General features: G+C 42.4%; 1 protein-coding gene across 4 annotated transcripts in view; it reads right to left on the bottom strand.

Annotated features, from left to right (window-relative positions):
- GRK3 (G protein-coupled receptor kinase 3) overlaps positions 1-22,048 on the bottom strand; it is a 121,703-nt gene that overhangs the window by 23,148 nt on the left and 76,507 nt on the right. For all 4 annotated transcript variants that reach the window (XM_048821761.2, XM_048821764.2, XM_048821762.2 and 1 more), the window contains 5 exons: positions 21,489-21,588; positions 9,662-9,740; positions 8,108-8,238; positions 7,120-7,214; positions 2,236-2,343 (listed from right to left, as the gene is read on the bottom strand). In XM_048821761.2, the coding sequence (XP_048677718.1) occupies positions 2,236-2,343; positions 7,120-7,214; positions 8,108-8,238; positions 9,662-9,740; positions 21,489-21,588 (513 nt within the window). The remainder of the gene's footprint in view (positions 1-2,235; positions 2,344-7,119; positions 7,215-8,107; positions 8,239-9,661; positions 9,741-21,488; positions 21,589-22,048) is intronic.

Raw genomic sequence — 22,048 nt, 5'->3', positions numbered from 1 at the left:
TTTTAGACTCAACTGAGACTAGGTATTTGCAAGCAAATGCATAAGCTTCAAAGGGCTTCAAGGAGCCATGACTAGCGAGAGCTCAGGTAGATAACTCTAGCTTTGTTCCACCTGTCGAAGTCTCACTGATGTCAATGAGAGTTTCACATATAGATCAAGCACTGAAGATGGCTTACATATACCTATTCTCCTCCACTATGTGGGACTTTTATGCCAATAATACCCTTTAGCGCAGTGGTGGGCAAACGGCGGTCCGTGGGCCTCATGCGGCCCGTCAGGGTAATCTGCTGGTGGGCCACAAGACAGTTTGTTTACATTGACCGTCCACAGGCACAGTCGCTCGCAGGTCCCCATGGCTGCAGTTCAGCGTTCCTGGCCAATGGGAACCAGCCAATGACCATTAAGATCATCTTTCTTGACCAATGATCTGACAAGTAACTTCCCCTCAGTCCCACAAATCCCAGCACCAGCTCCTCCTTCACCACATCAAGTTCAAGCTTTTTGTCAAGGTAGTTGAGTCCCAATACAATTCAGTCCCTCTCTACTTACCTCATGTAGTCTCTTATCCATTTGCCTCTGCCACTGATACCAGCCTCTCCCACCACTCTTTGCACCTTCTTCCATGCCATACTCTACACATTAGAGAAAAGGTGGGCAAGGTAATATCTTTATTGGAACAACTTCTGTTAGCAAGAGAGACAACCTTTCAAGCTTACATAGAGCTCTTCTTCAGGTCTGGGAAATTCAAAAGCTTGTCTCTCTCACCAAAAGAAGTTGGTCCAATAAAAGATATTACCTCACCCACTTTGTCTCTCTACAACACTGAATACAACCTACACATGGAATGCTCTCCCTAAGCCAGTCCATAAAGCCACTATCCTCTCCACTTACAATCCCTCCTGAAGACCCACTTCTTCTTAAATAAGTAGATTCACATAAGACAAGATGCTCCAGACACCCAAAAGAAGAAGTTAAAACATTCTAAATTTTAAAGCTTATTATATTTTTTTATTTCAGTCTTTTTCCTTACAAAATGATGGAGAAGATATTTTACTGAGGAAAGCTACTGCTTGTAGGTCTAGCGGTAAAAGTCGGTGTTTTGAAGTGATATATCTGAGGAGCAAATAAGAACCTGACCTGTTCTCCCACAGTGCAATATTTGTAGCCACTATGAAAAGCAGAAATTCGTGAGGCAGGAGGAACCTGGAAATGCAAGAAGCCTTGTCATAAATATAAAGGGAAGGGTAACCACCTTTCTATATACAGTGCAATAAAATCCCTCCTGGCCAGAGGCAACATCCTGTTACCTATGAAGGGTTAAGAAGCTCAGCTAACGTGGCTGGCACCTGACCCAAAGGACCAATAAGGGGACAAGATACTTTCAAATCTTTGGGGGAAGGAAGACTTTTGTTTTGTGCTCTTTGTTTACGTGTTTGTTCTCTCTTGGGACTGGGAGAGGTCAGACAGAAATCCATCTTCTCCAACCCATCCTAATCCAAGTCTCCAATATTGCAACCAGTATAGGTAAGCCAGGCAAGGCGGATTAGTTTAATCTTTTGTTTTATGTGAATTTTCCCTGTGTTAAGAGGGAGGTTTATTCCTGTTTTCTGTAACTTTAGGGTTTTGCCCAGAGGGGGATCCTCTGTGTTTTGAATCTGAAGACCCTGTAAAGTATTTTCCATCCTGATTTTACAGGGATGATTTTTACCTTTTTTTTTTTTTTTTTTTAAATAAAATCCTTCTTTTAAGAACCTGACTGATTTTTCCATAGTTCCAAGATCCAGCGCTTTGGGTCTTTGAGATGATTTTCTAACCAATTGGTTAGGATATTATTCTCAAGCCTCCCCAGGAAAGGGGGTGCGTAGGGCTTGGGGGGATATTTTGTGGGAAGACCTCTCCAAGTGGTCTCTTTCCCTGTTCTTTGTTTAAAACGCTTGGTGGTGGCAGCATACGGTTCAAAGACAAAGCAATGTTTGTACCTTGTGGAAGTTTTTAATCTAAGCTGGTAAGAATAAGCTTAGGGGGTCTTTCATGCGGGTCCCCACATCTGTACCCTACAGTTCAGAGTGGGGAAGGAACCCTGACAAGCCTAATGTTATTTCTTTGTGCAGAGCTGGGGTGAGTAGGAGGGACTGCAGGATACACAGTATGAAATAACTAACAGAATGCATATTACTAGCTTTATAGACAGAACATAAAGGTGCCAATATTAAAAAGGCAAGAGATTTCACTCACCCTCTCAGAAGTTTGAAAAGCATACAGCCTAAAGAGAACCAGTCTGCGCTGCTATCGTATGCTGTTCCTTTCTGGAGCACCTCAGGAGCCATGTATCCATGGGTACCACTGGTGGAAACGGGGGAGGAGGGAGAGATAGGGGAGGGAGGTCAACAGAATCTTGATCACAAAACAAAATTAAACTCTTATGAAATTCTGCAGTATCCCAACAAGAAAATCTATCTAGAACAGGGTGACTTCTCACAGTCATTTTAAACCGAAGTCACTTTGGCCAAACTTACACCCATTTGGATTTCCATTTTCTGTTAAGCCATGGATGCATTACAACACTTTAAAAAAGGATGAGAAAATATTTATAATGGAAAGAGTTAGGCAACCTAAACTTTGGGAGCGCTATTGTTCCCTCTATAACAAGACTTAATGGAGTTAGGAGCAGAAGTCAGTAAGCAGCCTTTTGTCAGAGAAGGGGTTATAGAAGAGGAAACTGCAACAGTGAAGAGTATGGTTTTTTAACAAGCTCCTCCTTCAAGTTGCACTGTCTTATTAATAGAAGAAACACTGGGCCAAATTCTCTGCTGCAGCTGATCTCCACTTGGCTCCAGAGACAGGAAAACGCATCCAGTTATGGCCCCCTGATTCTGCGTACCAGTCTGCACAAGCTCTGGCCCTGAGGAGAGTTAGGCCAGGTGGAGGCTGTTGCAACTCATGATGCAGGTTTAGGGTTGGTGAAGCTGAGCTCTGCTCTACCATACCCCCTCCACACTCCGGTTCTCTCACATACCTCCTCTATGCCAGGATAACGGATGAGGGCAGCTGGCACGGAAGCTCTACCCACCAGCTTTAGACAGCAGAGAATTCCCCTACTTCGGGGAATTCCCTCCTTGTCACTCACAGCCAGAATTTGGCCCCAGTGTGCTACCTATGTCCTATACGTAATTCCAAGCTGTAACCTTTTCCTGGACTTTAGTGAATGGCCAATCATTTTAAACACGAGGGACAAATTCATCCTTTGTGCAAATCCACTGTAGTCATACCAGGAATGAATCTGGCCCTAAGAGTACAGAGTGCCACAAAAAATATGATAAGTGCCCACACACACACAAAAAATCAGAGTTCAGTTACAGTGGGGGAGGTTTAGGTTGGATATTAGGAAAAACTTCTTCACTAGGAGGGTGGTGAAACACTGGAATGCGTTACCTAGGGAGGTGGTAGAATCTCCTTCCTTAGAAGTTTTTAAGGTCAGGCTTGACAAAGCCCTGGCTGGGATGATTTAATTGGGGATTGGGCCTGCTTTGAGCAGGGGGTTGGATTAGATGACCTCCTGAGGTCCCTTCCAACCCTGATATTCTACCTGTGCAATTTCACTGAAGCCAGTGGGTGCAAATGGGAGCACAATTTGGCCCAAACACTAGCAAAAATATGGATACACATATGTAAGAGCACAATAAACCCTGAATTTTAGTACATTTCCGAAAGGCCACCAACTTGGATAATTAAAACAATCTGTTGCTTCAAATCAAGCAGGATTTTTATTTACTCTGAACACTGAATCATCACAAAATCATGGGTCATCTTTCAGTCTATGCCTACACATCAGCTGTTACAAATGCACAGGATGTTAGAAATTAGAGATGGAAGAGAATTAATAGGTCATCTTGTCTCTCTCCCAGCCAATGCAGGATTGCTCCCTACAGAACATTTTCTAGAGCTTTCAGTGTCCAAAGCAACAGGGCTTCCACCCCTTCCCTGGGAAGACTACTGCTCAATCTAATGGAGCTTATTATGAGGCAGTTGATCACTATATTCAGCCATATTTTTTCTTTGTTTTTACTCATTACACTAAGGCCTGGTCCACACAATGGGGGTTACGTTGAATTTAGCTGCGTTAGGTCAATTTAAAAATGATTGTGCCCACACAACCAACCCCATTCCGTGGTTGGAACTAAAGGGCTCTTAAAATCGACTTCTGTACTCCTCCCCGACGGGGGGAGTAGTGCTAAAATCGACCTTGCTGGGTCGAATTTGGGGAAGTGTGGACACAAATCGACGGTATTGGCCTCCAGGAGCTACCCCAGAGTGCTCCATTGTGACTGCTCTGGACAGCACTTTGAACTCCAATGCACTAGCCAGGTACACAGGAAAAGCCCCAGGAACTTTTGAATTTCATTTCCTGTTTGGTCAGCGTGGCAAACTCAGCAGCACAGGTGACCATGCAGTACCCCCAGAATCGTAGAGTGTAGAATGTTTCTATGCTCCCCCTATCATCTCCATCTCTGAGGTTAACACACATTAGAAGTAAAAAAAAAACCACACTCGCGATGACATGTTTTCCAAGCTCATGCAGTCCTCCCGCACTAATAAGGCACAGCTTAATGCATGGAGGCATTCAGTGGCAGAGGCCAGGAAAGAATTAAGTGAGCGCGAAGAGCAGAGGCAGGACGCGATGTTGAGGCTAATGGGGGAGCAAACGGACATGATGAAGTGTTTGCTGGAGCTGCAGGAAAGCCAACAAGAGCACAGACCTTCCCTGCTACATCCACTGTATAACCGCCTACCCTACTCCCCATGTTCCATAGCCTCCTCACTCAGATGCCCAAGAACACGGAGGGGGAGGCTCCGGGCACCCAGCCACTCCACTCCAGAGGATGGCCCAAGCAACAGAAGGCTGTCATTCAAACAGTTTTATTTTTAGAATAAGCAATGTGGCCTTGTCCTTCACACCTCCCGCACCCCACCAGACTACCTTGTCCGTTATCTCTAATTAATAAAAAAAGAATGCATGGTTTCAAAACAATAGTTACTTTATTTCGAAGGGGGGAGGCTGGTTGGCTTACAGGGAATTAAAATCAACAAAGGGGACGGGTTTGCATCAAGGAGAAACACACACAACTGTCACACCGAAGCCTGGCTAGTCATGAAACTGGTTTTCAGAGCCTCTCTGATGCGCAGCACCCCTTGCTGTGCACTTCTAATCGCCCTGGTGTCTGGCTGCTCAAAATCGGATGCCAGGCAATTTGCCTCAACCTCCCACCCCGCCATAAACGTCTCCACCCTTACTCTCACAGATATTATGGAGCACACAGCAAGCAGCAATAACAATGGGAATGTTCGTTGCGCTGAGGTCTGACCTTGTCAGCAAACAGCGCCAGCGCGCTTTTAAATGTCCAAAGGCACATTTTACCATCATTCTGCACTTGCTCAGCCTATAGTTGAACTGCTCCTTACTACTATCCAGGCTTCATGAGCCATGGGAGCAGAGGGTAGGCTGGGATAGGTGCGACCGCGCGGTGCTGCCAGCTGGGAGAGCAGCCTGAGGCAGAAGGCTCCAGCTCACATGATATTCCAAGCAGGACTGAATCTCCATGAGACGAAACTTAAAGAAGATAATGACCTGGAGTCTCTGGCTTCCATTCAGTGCTCTAAGAGGAGAATAGCCATGTCTGTCCAGGCGCCCCGATCGACCTCACTGAGGTCTTCCAGGAGCACCCAGGAGACGTACAACAGCTATCAGTCCTACTGCACCGTCTGCCGCAAAGGCAATGAGCTGCTGCTGTGTAGCAATGCAGTACCGCGTCTGCCAGCAGCACCCAGGAGACGTAGGGTGATGGTGAGCTGAGTGGACTCCATGCTTGCCGTGGTATGGCGTCTGCACGGGTAACCCAGGAAAAAAGACGCAAAATGATTGTCTGCTGTTGCTTTCACAGAGGGAGGGGGGCCTGACAACACGTACCCAAAACCACACGCGACAATGTTTTTGCCCCATCAGGCATTGGGAGCTTAACCCAGAATTCCAATGGGCAGCGGAACTCTGTAAGTCGACTGGGACTCTGTAAATCGATGCTAGCCATAGTAGTGAGGACACACTCCACCGACTTAAAGTACTTAGTGTGGACATACGCAATCGACTGTATAAAATCGGTTTCTAAAAATCTACTTCTATAAAATCGACCTAATTTCATAATGTAGACATACCCTTACTTTGTACCACCCAAATAATTCTCCAGCCCTCTTTCTTAAGCCTTTCAAAATATATGTAGACTATGAAACCCCCATGTACTGTGCTATTTGTAAAACTGCTATGTTCCTCTTTTCTACCACTTTGCCAAAATTTAGCTCTTTTAATCTTTCTGCCTAAATCAGTCTCTTCTGCCTCAGATCAAGTCTGTTGCTTGACTCTGAATTCCATCCATTTTGTCAATATCTCTCTAGCATTCTATATGAGCTTTCTCTTGCAATACCTTCAAAGAACACAAATGCAGTTTTTGGCTTCATACACAGATACATCAAGTAACAAAGCAGAAAAGTAACTGTTCTCTGATAGTCCAAGATAAATCAAAGATTCAAAACGTGTGTTCCACTGCTCAAACTCCTGTATACTTAATAACTGTCCCAGAGACTAAATGTCAATACATGAAATACCTTAATTTTAATACCCTGTCACTCATCTGTCCAAATTCTGACCAAAGAAATACCTTTATATTATAATTACTATAACCCTCAGAGTGTTTTCTTGTACACACATGAAGTGCCATCACACCCATTGCACTAAATACAAAATTAATATGAAAAATAAGTTTAAAAGGTTACCCACTAAGATCAATAAGGACACATGGGCATGTACATAGCTGCTTTAAAAAGGGGCACAGTCAAGTACATGGTCTATTTCAAGATGGTGACCTGCACGCTAGCAGAAACCAGTGTTCCTAAGCACTCTTGTGATTTCTTTTCAATAGCAAAGCTCTTTGGGGGAGAATATGAGCAGTTTAAAAGACAAAAATATATAAGATTAAAAATTAGATTTAGCAACGTGAAATCAAACTTAAAACAGGGCAAAGGATTTGTAGTTCGTATAACTAAATATATCAGAGTTCATGAAATACTTACACACTAGCATGTGGTTTCTTTTTGGAAAAATCACAAGCAAGACCAAGGTCTGATATCCTTACATGTCCGTGCTCATCCAGCAGGATGTTTGCAGGCTAGAAGCACAGAGAGAGAGAAGTGTTACTGGCAACTGAAAAATACAAACCTTTGATCAACAGGACAATTTCACAAATCAACACACCTGACTTCTATGCACCTCTAGCCTATGACAATTTCTATTTTAACTAACGCTATACAAAATAAGTACCAAGCAGTTTTGTACAATCAAGGCATGATTAGACATGAGATTGGATTGGCCTTTATACCGTACCAACATTCTACAAATAAGGAAAACCTCAAAGGCAAGAAAACAAACCAGGTTTGAAAAATTAAGTTATAACTTTCAGCTGAAATTCACTCCAGGGTGCAGAGACGAGGGCCTAAAGTTTTAAGTAATGCATAGGGCCTTCTGCTGATCCTCTGCCTTCTCAAACTGTAAATAGGCTATTTTAGATCCCAGTCTATTCTCTTAAGACATGTTTATACTATGAGTTGGTATTCAAACAATTCCCCCCACCCCTCCCCAAACAAACAAACATACATATTCCCTCAAGGCTGACCATTACAGCCCTGCAAATCTGTGGATATCCACTATATATCATGTTAGCAGATCGCAGATTGGATGCAGATACAAATTTTGTATCCGTGCAGGGCTCTAATGACCATGTGCCTTTCTTCTTGCGATTTTCCTTCTTTTCCTTTCTATCAGAAGTTCTTATATGGTTGATACCTTACAGAAGCTTACTCTTTATTATAATGTATGACAATCATTTATGTGAAACAGTTATTAGAAAATTCAAAACAAACTTTGAAAGAAGTAATCAGCATTTTCCTAACATTTGGTGACAGAAATTATTCTGGATACAAAAAGGGGTTTTCATTAAGTTTCTTATATTCCTTAGGTTGTTCATCACTACCCTACAACTGACTGTGTAAATAAAATGGTTACCTTCAAGTCTCTGTATACAACAAATCGATTGTGCATGTGTTCTAAGCCCAGGATGATTTCAGTAGCATAAAACCTCATCTCCTTCTCAGAAAACACACCGTGCTGTGAGAGGTGGTAGTGCAAATCTCCTCCTAGAATTAGAAAAATTGGGATGTAATTCATGAAAAGGGGAACAGTAAGCCCTGTTACATTGGCAGGTAGAAAGCTGTATTATGCAGATCTACGTAAGGAGGAAGATAAAAGTCTACTCATTTGTAGGTTCCGTTGACCTGTGTGACAGGAAGGCGCTTGGATTCACATACTTAGGCACTTACAGGGGATGCTTTCATGCATTTGAGTGTACATGAAATTAATAAAGCTGAGTAGATACTCTACAAGTAATCAGCAAATATCACTTCATTTTAAACATGAATTCATATCACCCATGTTTGCTCCTCTTTAGTGATTGCTTTCAGTGAACATTCCAGAAATTAACTGTCACCTGCAGTGAATTTCAGTCATGTATGTGGGTTTGCAAAGAAATTAAAGTCTCTATTTGCATGTGGAATTATTCAGGCTGGAAGGGCTTACACATTCATCCAGTCAGGGAACAGACACAGCACAAGTGACTTATCTAACAAATCACAACTACAAGAGGTTGAATATTTGTATTGAACTGTTCATGATCAAATTACAGATTTAAAATAATGAGCCATAACTATTTTCAAAGTCATAGATTGAAAGGCCAGAAGGGCCAACTGTGATCATCTAGTCTGACTTCCTGTATAACACAGGCCAGAGAACTGTCCCAAAATAATTTTTAGACCAATCTGAATAATCAACTACCATTTTGACTTAAATGAGGTTATTCATATGCATAAAGTTACAGACATTCTTAATTGTTTACATGATCTGATCCTTAAATTACAAAGTAAGGTCTTGATCCTGCAGTGCAATGCGCCAAGGTGCACCCTAGCAACGGAAGGCATCTCACTGCAGGATCAGGGTCAAACAGCAGGCCCCCAAACTGCTGAGGAACGTCAGGTACCACTGACTTGCCAGATCTTCTGCCATGGACACGGTGGATCACTTTCTTTGTGTCTCAACTTCACCTTTATTGTAAAGCTTCCATGACTCTGCTTTCCTCATTCTCCTCCTGCTTTGCTGACGGTTCCTTCATTATTTTCTTGGGTGCCTCCCCATGTTCTCGGTTGTCATCCTTGAGTTCTACATTCAATCTCTCTGCATGCTATCTCAAGGAGACCTTATCCACTGCCACCTTTATGTCCAGAATTTCCCAACCTACCTCCCCCTTTTGTCTCTTCTTGTATCTATGACTGCCTTTCAGATCTCTCTCCTGGACATCCTAAAGCTATCTAATTAGATATTTTCAATCTCTTTCTAACCCTGTCCATTTCCGCCCTTTTATTTCTCCACTTTCCTCCCATTTCTCACAATCTCAGTGTTTTCTTTGCCTCGTCACATGCCTTCCTCCCCTCTTCTACCAAGCTCTCCGTGAGTCCTGTCACATCCTTCACCGTTCCCAGAACGGCTCCTTTCATTAACCTTGCTTACCATTCATCAGGTCCAGGATGAAGCAGAGTTTGTCAGGGGTGTGGAAGGCATAGGTCATACACACTATAAAAGGGCAGTCCTGAAAAGGAAAGCAATGAAGAGTTTACCTCACATGATATGCAGTGCCCTTGTTACATTAAGATATCTTCTAAAATGATTTCTGTTTTCTATCTATACACTTTGATGTACTCCATATGCAATTTCGCGAATGCTAATATTTTCTTGTTTTCAGAACAAATATACAAAATGAATATAGGTAATCAAACACTGCAACTAATGACACAATTCTCTTCTGAAGATTTGCAACTCCAAGAAGCACTCTCACAGATCATGTTCCAACATTTCTACAGAAGGAGGAAGTGTGACCTACATTCCCACTCACCTGATAATTACAAAAAATACGTTAAAGCTCACAAGCTATGCAAGAACCTAGGAAGTAACCAGTACGGTCCCTTTGGGAATGGAAAAGAAAGGTGGGTGACTGAGATTACAGGAATACTGTTTAGACAGTTGAAACAGAGGAGAGACTAAATCATTTGAATGAATTCACATGGGAAATTCTGGTAATTAGAACAGGTAATTTTATCCTTACCTGAAATTAAATTTCTGAACATTCGTGAAATTCAATCCAGTCAGTGGGGCTGCTCTGACAGTCAAAGAGCAGGCAATTTAGAATTTTGGTGCCCTCTGTTGGTCATGTAAAACTTCCCTCAGCTCCCTAGTTGCCTTACAACAACTAGGAACAACAGTTAACTCACGCGATTAACTCAAAAAAATTAATCGCGATTTAAAAAAATTAATCGCGATTAATCGCAGTTTTAATGGCACCGTTAAACAATAGAATACCAACTAAAATTTATTAAATATTTTGGATGTTCTCTACATTTTCATATATATTGTATTCTGTGTTGTAACTGAAATCAAAGTGTATACTATTTTTTGTTACAAATATTTGCACTGTAAATAAAAGAAATAGTATTTTTCAATTCACCTCATACAAGTACTGTAGGGCAATCTCTTTGTTGTGAAAGTGCAACTTATAAACGTAGATTTTTTTTGTTACAGAACAACTCGAAAACAAACCAATGTAAAATTTCAGAGCCTACAAGTCCACTCAGTCCTACTTTTTGTTCAGCCAATCGCTAAGTTTGTTTACATTTACACGAGATAATGATGCCCTCTTCTTATTGACAATGTAACTAGAAAGTGAGAACAGGCATTTGCATGGCACTTTTATAGCTGGCATTATAAGGTATTTACGTGCCAGATATGCTAAACATTCGTATGCCCCTTCATGCCTCCATGCTGGTGACGCTCGTTAAAAACATAATGTGTTAATTAAATTTGTGACTGAACTCCTTGGGGAAGAATTTTATGTCCCCTGCTCTGTTTTACCCGCATTCTGCCATATATTTCATGTTATAGCAGTCTCGGATGATGACCCAGCACATGTTGTTGATTTTAAGAACACTGTCACAGCAGATTTGACAAAACGCAAAGAAGGTACCAATGTGAGATTTCTAAAGATAAACTACAGCACTCGACCGAAGGTTTAAGAATCTGAAGTGCCTTCCAAACTCTGAGAGGGACAAGTTGTGGCGCATGCTTTCAGAAGTCTTAAAAAAGCAACACTACGATGCGGAAACTATATAACCCAAACTACCAAAAAGGAAAACCAACCTTCTGTTGGTGGCATCTGACTCAAATAATGAAAATGAACATGCATCAGTCCGCACTGCTTTGGATTATTATTGAGCAGAACCCGTCATCAGCATGGACGCATGTCCCCTGGAATGGTGGTTGACAAATGAAGGGACACATGAATCTTTAGTGCGTCTGGCACGTAAATATCTTGCAATTCCGGCTACAACAGTGCCATGAGGACGCCTGTTCTCACTTTCAGGTGACATTCTAAACAAGAAGCAGTCAGCATTTTCTCCTGCAAATGTAAACAAACTTGTTTGTCTGAGCAATTGGCTGAACAAGAAGTAGGACTGAGTAGAATTGCAGGTTCTAAAATTTCACAGTTTTATTTTTGAATGCAGTTTTTTTGTACATAATTCTACATTTGTAAGTTCAACTTTCATGATAAAGAGATTGCACTAAATTACTTGTATTAGGTGAATTGAAAAATCCTATTTCTTTTAGTTTTTTACAGTGTGAATACTTACAATCAAAAATAAATATAAAGTGAGCACTGTACACTTTGTATTCTGTTATAATTAAAATCAATATATTTGAAAATGTAGAAAATATCCAAAATATTTAAATAAATGGTATTCTATTATTGTTTAACAGCACGATTAATCGCACAATTAATCACAATTAATTTTTAATAGCGCAATTAATCGTGATTCATTTTTATAATCGCCTGACAGCTCTACTAGGAACACGAATAATTTAAAACCTATTAAGAAAAACACAAGCATTTGCCCCATAGTACACAGGTGATGCAAGAATCAAAGACTAGATTATGTAATCCAGAAATGCAAAACAGGGTGTAGTTTTCAGACTGAAGTCTGTCAGTGTACAGAAACCAAACTTTTAGGGAATGGTTACATTTCCCTCTCTGTACACTGTGTAAACTCAGTCCAGATAGCTGGCTTCTAAGGTGTACGGCAGAATAGAATTCAGGTAGGAATAAACTACTTTATTACTGGTTCTCTCTTAGAGAAGAAAGGTTACTTGCCATTTTCGTCCAGATGTGTGGTCCCTATCTGTGTTCCAGTGTGGGCACATGCATTCCATACGCCTGAGACCAGAACATTCTTGCTAGCAGTGTCTGTTGGCCCATGCCTGTGCCCCCTCTATTCCTCATGCTCTGAAGCAAGGGCATAACGGCTATGAGAAATAACTGCCTCTCCAGTACATTTCTACTGCGAATAACCCTAGGATAAGGCTCCACAACGGGGGCAAAGGAGACTGGGTAGCAGAATTCAGAGGGAGACCATACATCTTGAAGAACTCCAGCTGCTGTAGAAGGTAAATAACCTTTCCTACTTTTTTGAGTGACGGTCCCTATATTTCACTGTAGGTGATTCACAAGCAGTATTCGTTGAAGAAGAGGGTGCAAAGACTTGTACGATTTGAGGACCGCTCTGTTGAAGGATGCATCAACTGAAGAAGCTTATATCAGGGCACAATGTCTCGTGAAAGTGTGAACAGAGCCCCACGGCACCACTTTACAAATTTCCAGGACAAGGACTGCTCAAAGTGAGGCCACCAATACAGCTTGTGCAGTAGTTGAGTGGGTCCTCACACCTTGCTGTTGGCTCGTTACAGAGCAGGATACAACCTGAAATCCATTTAGACAACTTTTGGGATGAGACTGCTTCACCCGTCATACGGTCCGGGAGGGATACAAACCATGTTGATGATTTCCTAAAGGATTTAGTCCTCTACAAGTAGAATGCCAAGGACTGACAGACATCCAGCGCTTCCTATCCTCATTGGTGGCAAGCGGCTTTGGGAACAAGCCAGATAAGTGAAGGGTCTGATTTAGATGGAATTACAAGATCACCTGGGAGGTGAATTTTGGGTGTAGTCTCAGGGAGACTTTGACCCTATGGAAGGCTGCAGAAGGCAAATCACTTATAAAGGGCCCCCAGCTCACCAACTCTTCTGGCTGAATCAACAGGCACCAGAAAGGCAATATTCATTCATAGGCGGGCTAAGGAACATGTGGCTCAGGGTTCAAATGCATCTTCGTTAATGCTGATGGGACTAGACTGAGGTTCCAAGTCGGTGTAGGTTTTAGTATCAGGGCAAAGATTCCAACTACACCCTTTAAAAATGTACTGTCACAGATGGCTGAGGATACCCTTCGGCTGACAATCATGACAGGTGCTAATAGCCTCTAAGTCAGGGGTGGCCAACCTGAGCCTGAGAAGGAGCAAGAATTTACCAATGTACATTGCCAAAGAGCCACACTAATACGTCAGCAGCCCCCTCATCAGCTCCCAGCCCCGCTCCCAGCGCCTCCCGCCCACCAGCAGCCCCCCCGATCAGCGCCTCCCCCTCCCTCCCTGCACCTCCTGATCAGCTGTTGCGTGGCGTGCAGGAGGCTCGGGAGGGGGGAAGGGGAGGAGCGAGGGCATGGCAGGCTCAAGGAAGGGGTGGAGCAGGGGCAGGGCTTGTGGCAGAGCCAGAGGTTGAGCAGTGAGCACCCTGTAGCACATTGGAAAGTTGGCGCCTGTAGCTCCAGCCCCGGAGTCGGTGCCTAGACAAGGAGCTGCATGTTAACTTCTGAAGAGCCGCATGTGGCTCCGGAGCCACAGGTTGGCCACCCCTGCTCTAAGTGCACCCACAGGACTAAGAGACAGACCCGGACCCTTAAAGGAGAGGTGATATTCCATGGATGCTGGAATCCTCTGGTGTTATTCACCAATGTAGAAACCAGATAGCAAATCTTTTCCACTTTGCTATGAGGCACTTTCTTGTGGACTCCTTCCTACTACTGTTAAGGATGGACTGAACTGATTCTCAATGTGTTTTTTCTAGGTTTGCTGCCCATTCAAATACCAGGCTGTTAGGTGAAGGGATGCTGGATTGAAATGCTTGATCTTGCCTTTGTCCTGTGTCAATAGGTCCAGGAAGAGATGGATACCAATGCATATATGTGCTAATATCTGGCGTGTGCTGGGAAACCAGAATTGTTTGGAACATCTGGAACCAATCAGGATCACCAACGCTCCCTCCTTCTCAGGACCCAAGTGTGATGAAGCGGGACTGTTCTTAATGTTTCCTCTGAATATTGTGGGGGTGCCTCAGTTTCCCCTATGCAGTTCTTAAGTATCTAGGTGGTGGGATAAGGGTGTATGATCGTTGCAGAGCCCTAGAGGGCAGGTGTGTACAGGGGTCTGGACACACAGAATGGCCAACACCCTGTTTCCTGGCAACTGATGGCCTGGGCCCTTCCCCCCTGCAAGGTGAGAGCTAAAGGGTTGGAGAACAAAGGAATCAGGTGACCTCCTAGCCCGGGAAAGGGACAAAGCCCAGAGGAGGAGGGGCTGGGGAGAGTTTCAGTTTGGGGCTGGCTGGGGACGTGGAGTGAAGTGCAGATGTGGTTGCCTGGCTCACTGCCCCTCAAAATGGACCCAGCTGAGGAGTCCTGTTCTCTGCACCTACAAGCTCTGTTTTAGATCATGTTCCTGTCGTCTAATAAACTTTCTGTTTTACTGGCTGGCTGAGAGTCACGTCTGACTGCGAAGTTGGGGTGCAAGACCCTCTGGCTTCCCCAGGACCCCACCTGGGCGGACTCGCTGTGGGAAGCGCACGGAGGGGCAGAGGATGCTGAATGCATGGGGTCCATGTACCTTGTGCTAGTGGAGGAAGGACAAAGGGGACACCCACACACAAGATAAAAAGATAGGGGAGCAGATCCCTAGCTGGCATAATTGTCATAGCTTCATTGACATCAATGGAGATAAGCCAATCTACAGCAGCTGATGATTTGCCCCAAAATATAGTGTGTGTCAGAGCCTCCATTTTTTCAGACGTTCAGCTCAGATATAATGAAAGTCGGGAAATTTCCAAGTTTAAATGCAACAAATAATTCATTTTTGTTGTAAACCCTACTGAATTAATCACTACATTTTCACCATTTAAAAGAGAGAACAGACACATACAGTGCAGCAACCCCTTCCCTCCCCTAACGTGAATGTCACCAGAGACCATTTTTTCCAGATGAAAAATTTAAAGGCAGAAATATGTGCAAAGAAAAAAGTTCCAAGGGAGAATAGTGTCTCTTATCACCGATTTTATTCTGGCTACAGCTCTGAAGAACTTAGCGTACATGAGGGAAGCAACTGAATTTCCATATTTGACACTCCTTGGAGAGACAGTATAATGGATACGTGAATTCAGAATACTTTAAAATAACCCCTTATATCTAAATCATCTTGGATAAAATCCAGAATAAGTGGCAAAGTGGCAAAAGAGGACACATTTCTGGTAGTACACCATCCAGAGGAAAATAAATCACAATATCAATTGTAAATCTTCAGAAACTGAACATTACAGGGATTTTAGCGTAATAGAGAATTACTTCAGAGGGACAGCCTTCAGAGTCTCACTTTTGTTTTTCAATATCTAGGCCAATTGTTCTCAACCTGCAGCCCAATCAGCACACAGTTGTGTCCCATGTGACATCCTCAGGGCGATACAGACAGTATCTATATTGTGTGGATGCAGCGCACATTAACAGAGAGAGAGCTGCATATGCAGCCCACAATGATAAATAGATTGAGAACTACTGACCTAGGCATTCAACTTTAGAACCTGGATGTAAAGAATAACAGACACTGAGAAAAAAAGACAAACTGTAGCTGAATAACGGAATCTTAAACTGACATTAACTGGTCTATGAATAAAGACAAACGACCACAGTGCTCTGCTACCAGGATAGTAACTCACTCTTTCCTAACAGACCTTTCTTGAGGCTTGGATAATCAGAGGAAGCATAATTTAACGAAATGTACTACAGTACTCAGAATGCATCTGTCACTTTGAACAGGGGTCCCTTGAAGTGACTGAAGAACTTTGGGAACAGATTACATTTTTCCAATGAAATCAAGACTTACAAATTTCTCTAGCAATTGTTATAATGGACAAAGCACCTTTAAACAGGGCCCGTTCTCGATGAAATGTTCGACCACTGAACCTATCTGTTTTGTTGTTCAGCTTACCCAGTTTTGCTAGTATTATCTGATGCTTATCTTTCCATGAGAGAATCCTCAGTGATTCTTGAGCCTGGTCTCCCTCTGCTTGTTCAGATAAACTACAATTGAATGTAGTTTGTTCTTATTAGAACAGAAAACTTAAGGGAGGTAATGGTGTTTTAACACAGACCTGAGGGACCACTGACCTAGTACCTATTCTGTCTCAATGACAATTTGCTACCTTTTTAGTAGAAAATCTATTATTGTGAAACAATTCCTTCAACAAACAACAATTTTAACAGGTTTTTTTGTACAAGCTCTTCAACTCAAATACTGGGCATGGTTTTCTGACTTATAATACTTTTCACTTTCATAGCACCTGTTAAAGATTTCAGAGCACTTTTCAAACCTTCAGATTCAGAAAACCTCTGTGAGGTACAGTATTATCCCCATTTTACAGATGAGAAAAAGCAAGGTACCAAGATGTATTAAGAACTGACTTCCTCAGGTCATGCAGATAGCGAGTGGCAATGCAAGTAATAAAAGGAGTTAAAGTGACATGCATAGTCCTGTGTTTTCTCTCTCTAGACCAGGAATCCACTCTGTGTGACTTCCTTTACTTAATAAAGGGTTTGGATTTACAGTTTAAAAGATTCTAAGATGAACTTCCAGCTCCACAATTTATCAGTGTACCACATACGTCCTATCCATCAGGAAAGGCAAGTGTCTGTGGTGGTGGGGCAGGGAGAGAACAGCAAAGCAAGGCACAATATTTTTTCCTCCAAAAACCCACCTCTATGAGGGGAGTAGCTCCCAGCGCTGGTGCACTGTCTACACTGTCACTTTACAGCACTGAAACTTGCAGAGCTCAAGGGGGTGTTTTTTCACACCCCCAAGCGAGAAAGTTGCAGCGCTGTAAAGTGACAGTGTAGACAAGGCCTAAGAGTGAAAGACCAATATTCAGTACAACTCTTACAATTATCAAGCTCATAAAAATGTAGATTTGAACATATTAAAATAAACCTTGCTAAGACAAAGGACCACTGTACCATGGAATGTCTTCATTTAACCATATTAACCTTCTCCTGTGCCCCATACAAACATGGTGGTAAGGACTGCTCATAGGAACATGTGGTGCTGCACAGAAGTTTGAGATAAAACTCCAAGATGTGCTCTAAATACTCTCTTACATTTATGGGGGTAAATGTAAAAGGCTTCAGAAAAGATCTTCGGGAGGACTAAGACATTTAAAATCCTGTACTGAAAATATCTTTTAAAGCAATAAAAGGTGCGTCTGTAACAGGCCTCTCTGAATGTCAACTTTTATAACACCAGTGTTTGTATTTCATTAGCATGTAAGGACCCCAGTCAGGGATGAGGGATCAGCCATGCTAGGTACTACACAAACACAACAAAAAGATGATCCCCGCCCCAAAGAGCTCATCATTTAATTAGAAGTTGAGAAACAGGTGAACACATCATTACAGCTGGGGGGAACACAAGGCAACAGTGACACGAGAAAGCAGCAGTTACAGCACATTATTTGCCTGGTCATTTTTGCTGCTTATGTGATTAAAACACACACTAAAATGAAGGTTTCAGAGGAACAGCCGTGTTAGTCTGTATTCGCAAAAAGAAAAGGAGTACTTGTGGCACCTTAGAGACTAACCAATTTATTTGAGCATGAGCTTTCGTGAGCTACAGCTCATGTAGCTCACGAAAGCTCATGCTCAAATAAATTGGTTAGTCTCTAAGGTGCCACAAGTACTCCTTTTCTTTTTACTAAAATGAAGGGTACAGAGAGGAACACTGAAGGGTGCCAAAAATCTGTATGGAGATATTCAACGTGAAATATAAAATCTTCCTAGCCAAGTGTTCTTTACTGGCTGATGCCTTGGCCTCTGCTGCAACAGCTGCATCTATTTTGGACAAGATATAGTTGGCCTTCTGGAACGTGTAAAAACACATGGCTCATCTATGCGCCTCTGATCCAATGCTGGGAGTTCCACTCTGCCCTGAGAACATCTCCTTGAGCTAGGTTCAGAGGGAGACCCAGCCCTTTAGTCCAGGCATTAGGCTTCTGACTCAAATCCTAGGAAGAAATTGTGTTTTTAGCTACCAAACCAAAATATTCAGAAAAGAACATCTCCCCCAACAACCAGGTCAGATTTTTCAAGGTGATATGATCAGGAGCTCTTGCACTTCTACAGAAGAAGACAGCAGAGAGAAGGATGACAAGAAGCGGTTTTTGCTTTTTAGGGCTCCCCCCCTTGAACCGTATCGATTTTCTCTTTTTTGCATTTGTTCCCAAGTGCCACGTTGCCTGGAAACCACAGGACGGCTACCCTGTGCTACTGAAGTTACACTCCTATTCTTAGCACAATGAGAGCTAGTGCAAGTAGGTCTGCTCAAGCTGGGAATCACACCCTCAGCTCTAACCGTCGACGTAGCCTTCAAGGCATCTGGTGGAACAGTCTGAGCCATGCCAGTGGAACTGTGGGCATGTCTGCATTGCAGCTGAAAACCCGTGGCAGCCCGTGCCAGCTGACACAGGCTCAAGGGGCTCAGACTAAGTGTTTGTTTATTTGTGGTGTTGATGTTCAGGCTCAGGCTGCAGCCCAAGCTCTGGAATCCTCCCACCTCACAGGGTCCTAGAACCCAGGCTCCAGCCCAAACATCTATCCCGCAATTACACAGCACCGCAACCCGAGTCCCACAAGACCGGGTCAGCTGGTCCAGGCCAGCCATGTGTCTTCAATTGCAGTGTAGACACACCTTGTGTGGCTGGAAAGTATGTGCAGGCATTACATGGCCTGCAGAGGAAGAGGGCTTATGGAGGCTAATGCTCCTTGTGTTCCTCAGGGGGCAAATCTATCGCTCTAGTGGAAGAGGGAGAACAAGTCTGCCTGAAGTAGACTGTGCCTCTCAGCAGTATCTATCACTGGTTTTGCCTTGTGCTTATAGGGCAATTTGATGGCACTCTCTCTCTCTCTCTCAGCCAAACAATACCTCAAAATCAGGTGCCCGGGAGCAAGCTGTACTTCCTAAACTAGAGACCCATTTTGCATCTTGTAAATTTCCTTGATGTGAGCAGCCCTGTTTGTGGGGGCAGTTCCTTGGGTTCTCTCAAGACTCAGGGTGAGGAAGAAAAACAGGAGCAGGAATAAATATATAGGACAGGTGGAATGAAGGCATGTGGAGAGAAAGGGAGTATCACTGACAGATATACATGCTCCACCCCACCGAATCACCACCACAGGCTGCAGAGACGAGAGGGAAACAATGAGAAGTCCATTCAAGCTGCTGGTGTGGAGGCAGGCCATGCTGATGCTCTGTTACATGAGTAGATTCCATGGCTGATAGCCCAGCTACCACATGGTTCACAGGCACAGAGCATTGGTGAGGATGGTGGGTGTGTATTTAAAAGAAAAATTACCATTGAACATGTCACACTAACAAGGTTCAGCAAGAAATGAATGATCTTTAAACATTTCTGAGAATGCAGAGACAAAAATCAAATGTATGTAATCTCACTGAGATACAGAACATCTTCTCTTTGAGAATACAGCAAATTCTTTTGACAGTAAAAGCTTTGTTATCCAGCATGTTGAGTGAATGGGGGGTCCCAGATAATCAAAAATTCCCATTAACTAAGAGTTATACTTACCAGTGGAATACCAATTTTCAAAGAATTAGAATACAATAAAATAAATAAAGTATACAATAGCACACAGGTCCTCACCAATCCATAGCAGCACTGCACTGTGGAGTGGTTAGTTTTTTGAAGCACTTCAGTGTATACAGGTAAAGTTTTCTATATAGTAGGTTATCTTATGACATTACATATCACTATGCGCAGCACAGGGTGAACATCCAGATCACTAAAAACAAACTTAACACTAAAATTGTACTGAACATAATTTAATCTTTCTTTGATGATTCAGAAGGCACTTCAGGATCTTGCAGTGCCTGAGGGTCATTATTATCAACATCAATTATCACTGTAGATGTAGAAGGTGTAGGAGATTGGGCTGAATCTGTAATGACCTTATGACACACCCTGGAAGCTGCTTTTTTGAATAAATCCCTGAAAGCAGTTTGCTTACTTGTCTTCTGCTTGTTTTGCATAAAAGCACAGTGCAGAATGTGCAATTGATCAACCTCCTGGGCAGTATACTAGTCCCAGTTACTAGATTGAAGATTTGTATTGGGAGATAACAGAAATGCTGGTTAATAGAGCTTTCCAGTTGATAAAGCGCCGGATAACAGAGATTTTACTGTATTTGTTTTGGAGTTCTTTACTATCTACCAAGCAGCAGCAGTAATAATTCTGATAGCACAGACGCACATTAGCCAATACGTCTGTAACAAAATTATATGCAATCCCTTTCATTTTGTAACTGGGCTGGGTAGGAGAATGTGCTTACACTGAGCTGTAAACTGTGAATCTCATTTGAACAGAGTAATCATCATGAGCAAAATTAACCTTTCTATCAACATCCCCTGTAACCATGGTGACAAGAGCTGATTTTAGGCTTTATATAATGAGGTTATTGTACTCTGGAGGTTCTACCATTTCGAAGTCTGTTTTATAATCACTTGGGGCAACATTCACTCTGTGGATTCCATTTGAACGTCTCTTCTACATAACTCAAGTTTCCCTATGTGAAAGGATCTGTGAGACTCCAGAATTGTAGAATAAATACCAGAAATGCTTCCTTTTATAAACAAAGTTTGTGACGTTTTTTGTTTAAAACTGATCTAAATATCACATAGACAACTTTTCTATGTAAACTTGGCAGTTAATTCTACTCCTAGGACCAAAGGACCAAATCAACAGAAGTAAGCAATAACAGAAAAATTGGACAAGCTAATTTAATGTGTTGCGAGGATCAGTACATTAAAGATTGTTAGGCACTTTGAGAACTATTGATCAAAAGCACTATGTAAGAAGTAGGTGGTATCATCATTATTTAATTTTTGTTTGGTTTCGGGGTTTTTTTTGTTTTTGGCCTTGGGGCACTTAACACCATTATCCTTTGGTCTGCTTTGACTTCCCCTACACCACACATGAATGAATTAATGGAATATGTATTCTACACAGTATTTTAGATACTACCTGCAAAAAATAATTGTAAAAGATGGAGAAAAAATTCCAGGATACTTACTCCAGTACTGACTAGCGACAGCATAATTCTTTCATTTAAGGCTAATGTTTCTCCTTGCTTCATCTTGATCCTCTTCTTATCTAAACATTTCATTGCATACCTGAAAATATTAATAATTCAGAAAAGCATATTGGAAAAGGTCTCCCACCCTCAATATTTTTCACCAACAATCCATGCCATCTATATAGAATAGATATATATATTTACAGTATATTGAGCAGAGTCTTTAAAGACTTGCATCTATATCAGAAATCTCGAAATAGCATCTAGACAGATGGTACGTCTGTACTGAAATCCAAGGTGAGATTGCAGCTTGGATAAACATGCCCAGGCTAACTTTACCCAGGCTAGCATGAATAAAAATAGCAGCATCAATGAGGAGGTGCGTGCATCAGAGCAGACTAACACTGCGAGTAGGTACATGCTTGTACGGCCTGCACAGAAGCCTGTGCCACCATATCTACAATGCTATTTTTGGCAATGCTAGCATGGCTAAAGCTACAGCAAGTATGTCAGAATGCACTGTAAACATACCCATAGAGAACAACTCCAACATCTTC

This window comes from Caretta caretta, chromosome 15, assembly GCF_965140235.1.
Source record: "Caretta caretta isolate rCarCar2 chromosome 15, rCarCar1.hap1, whole genome shotgun sequence".
In the NCBI taxonomy this organism is placed as follows: domain Eukaryota; kingdom Metazoa; phylum Chordata; order Testudines; family Cheloniidae; genus Caretta; species Caretta caretta.
This window is presented reverse-complemented; position numbering and strand designations above follow the sequence as displayed.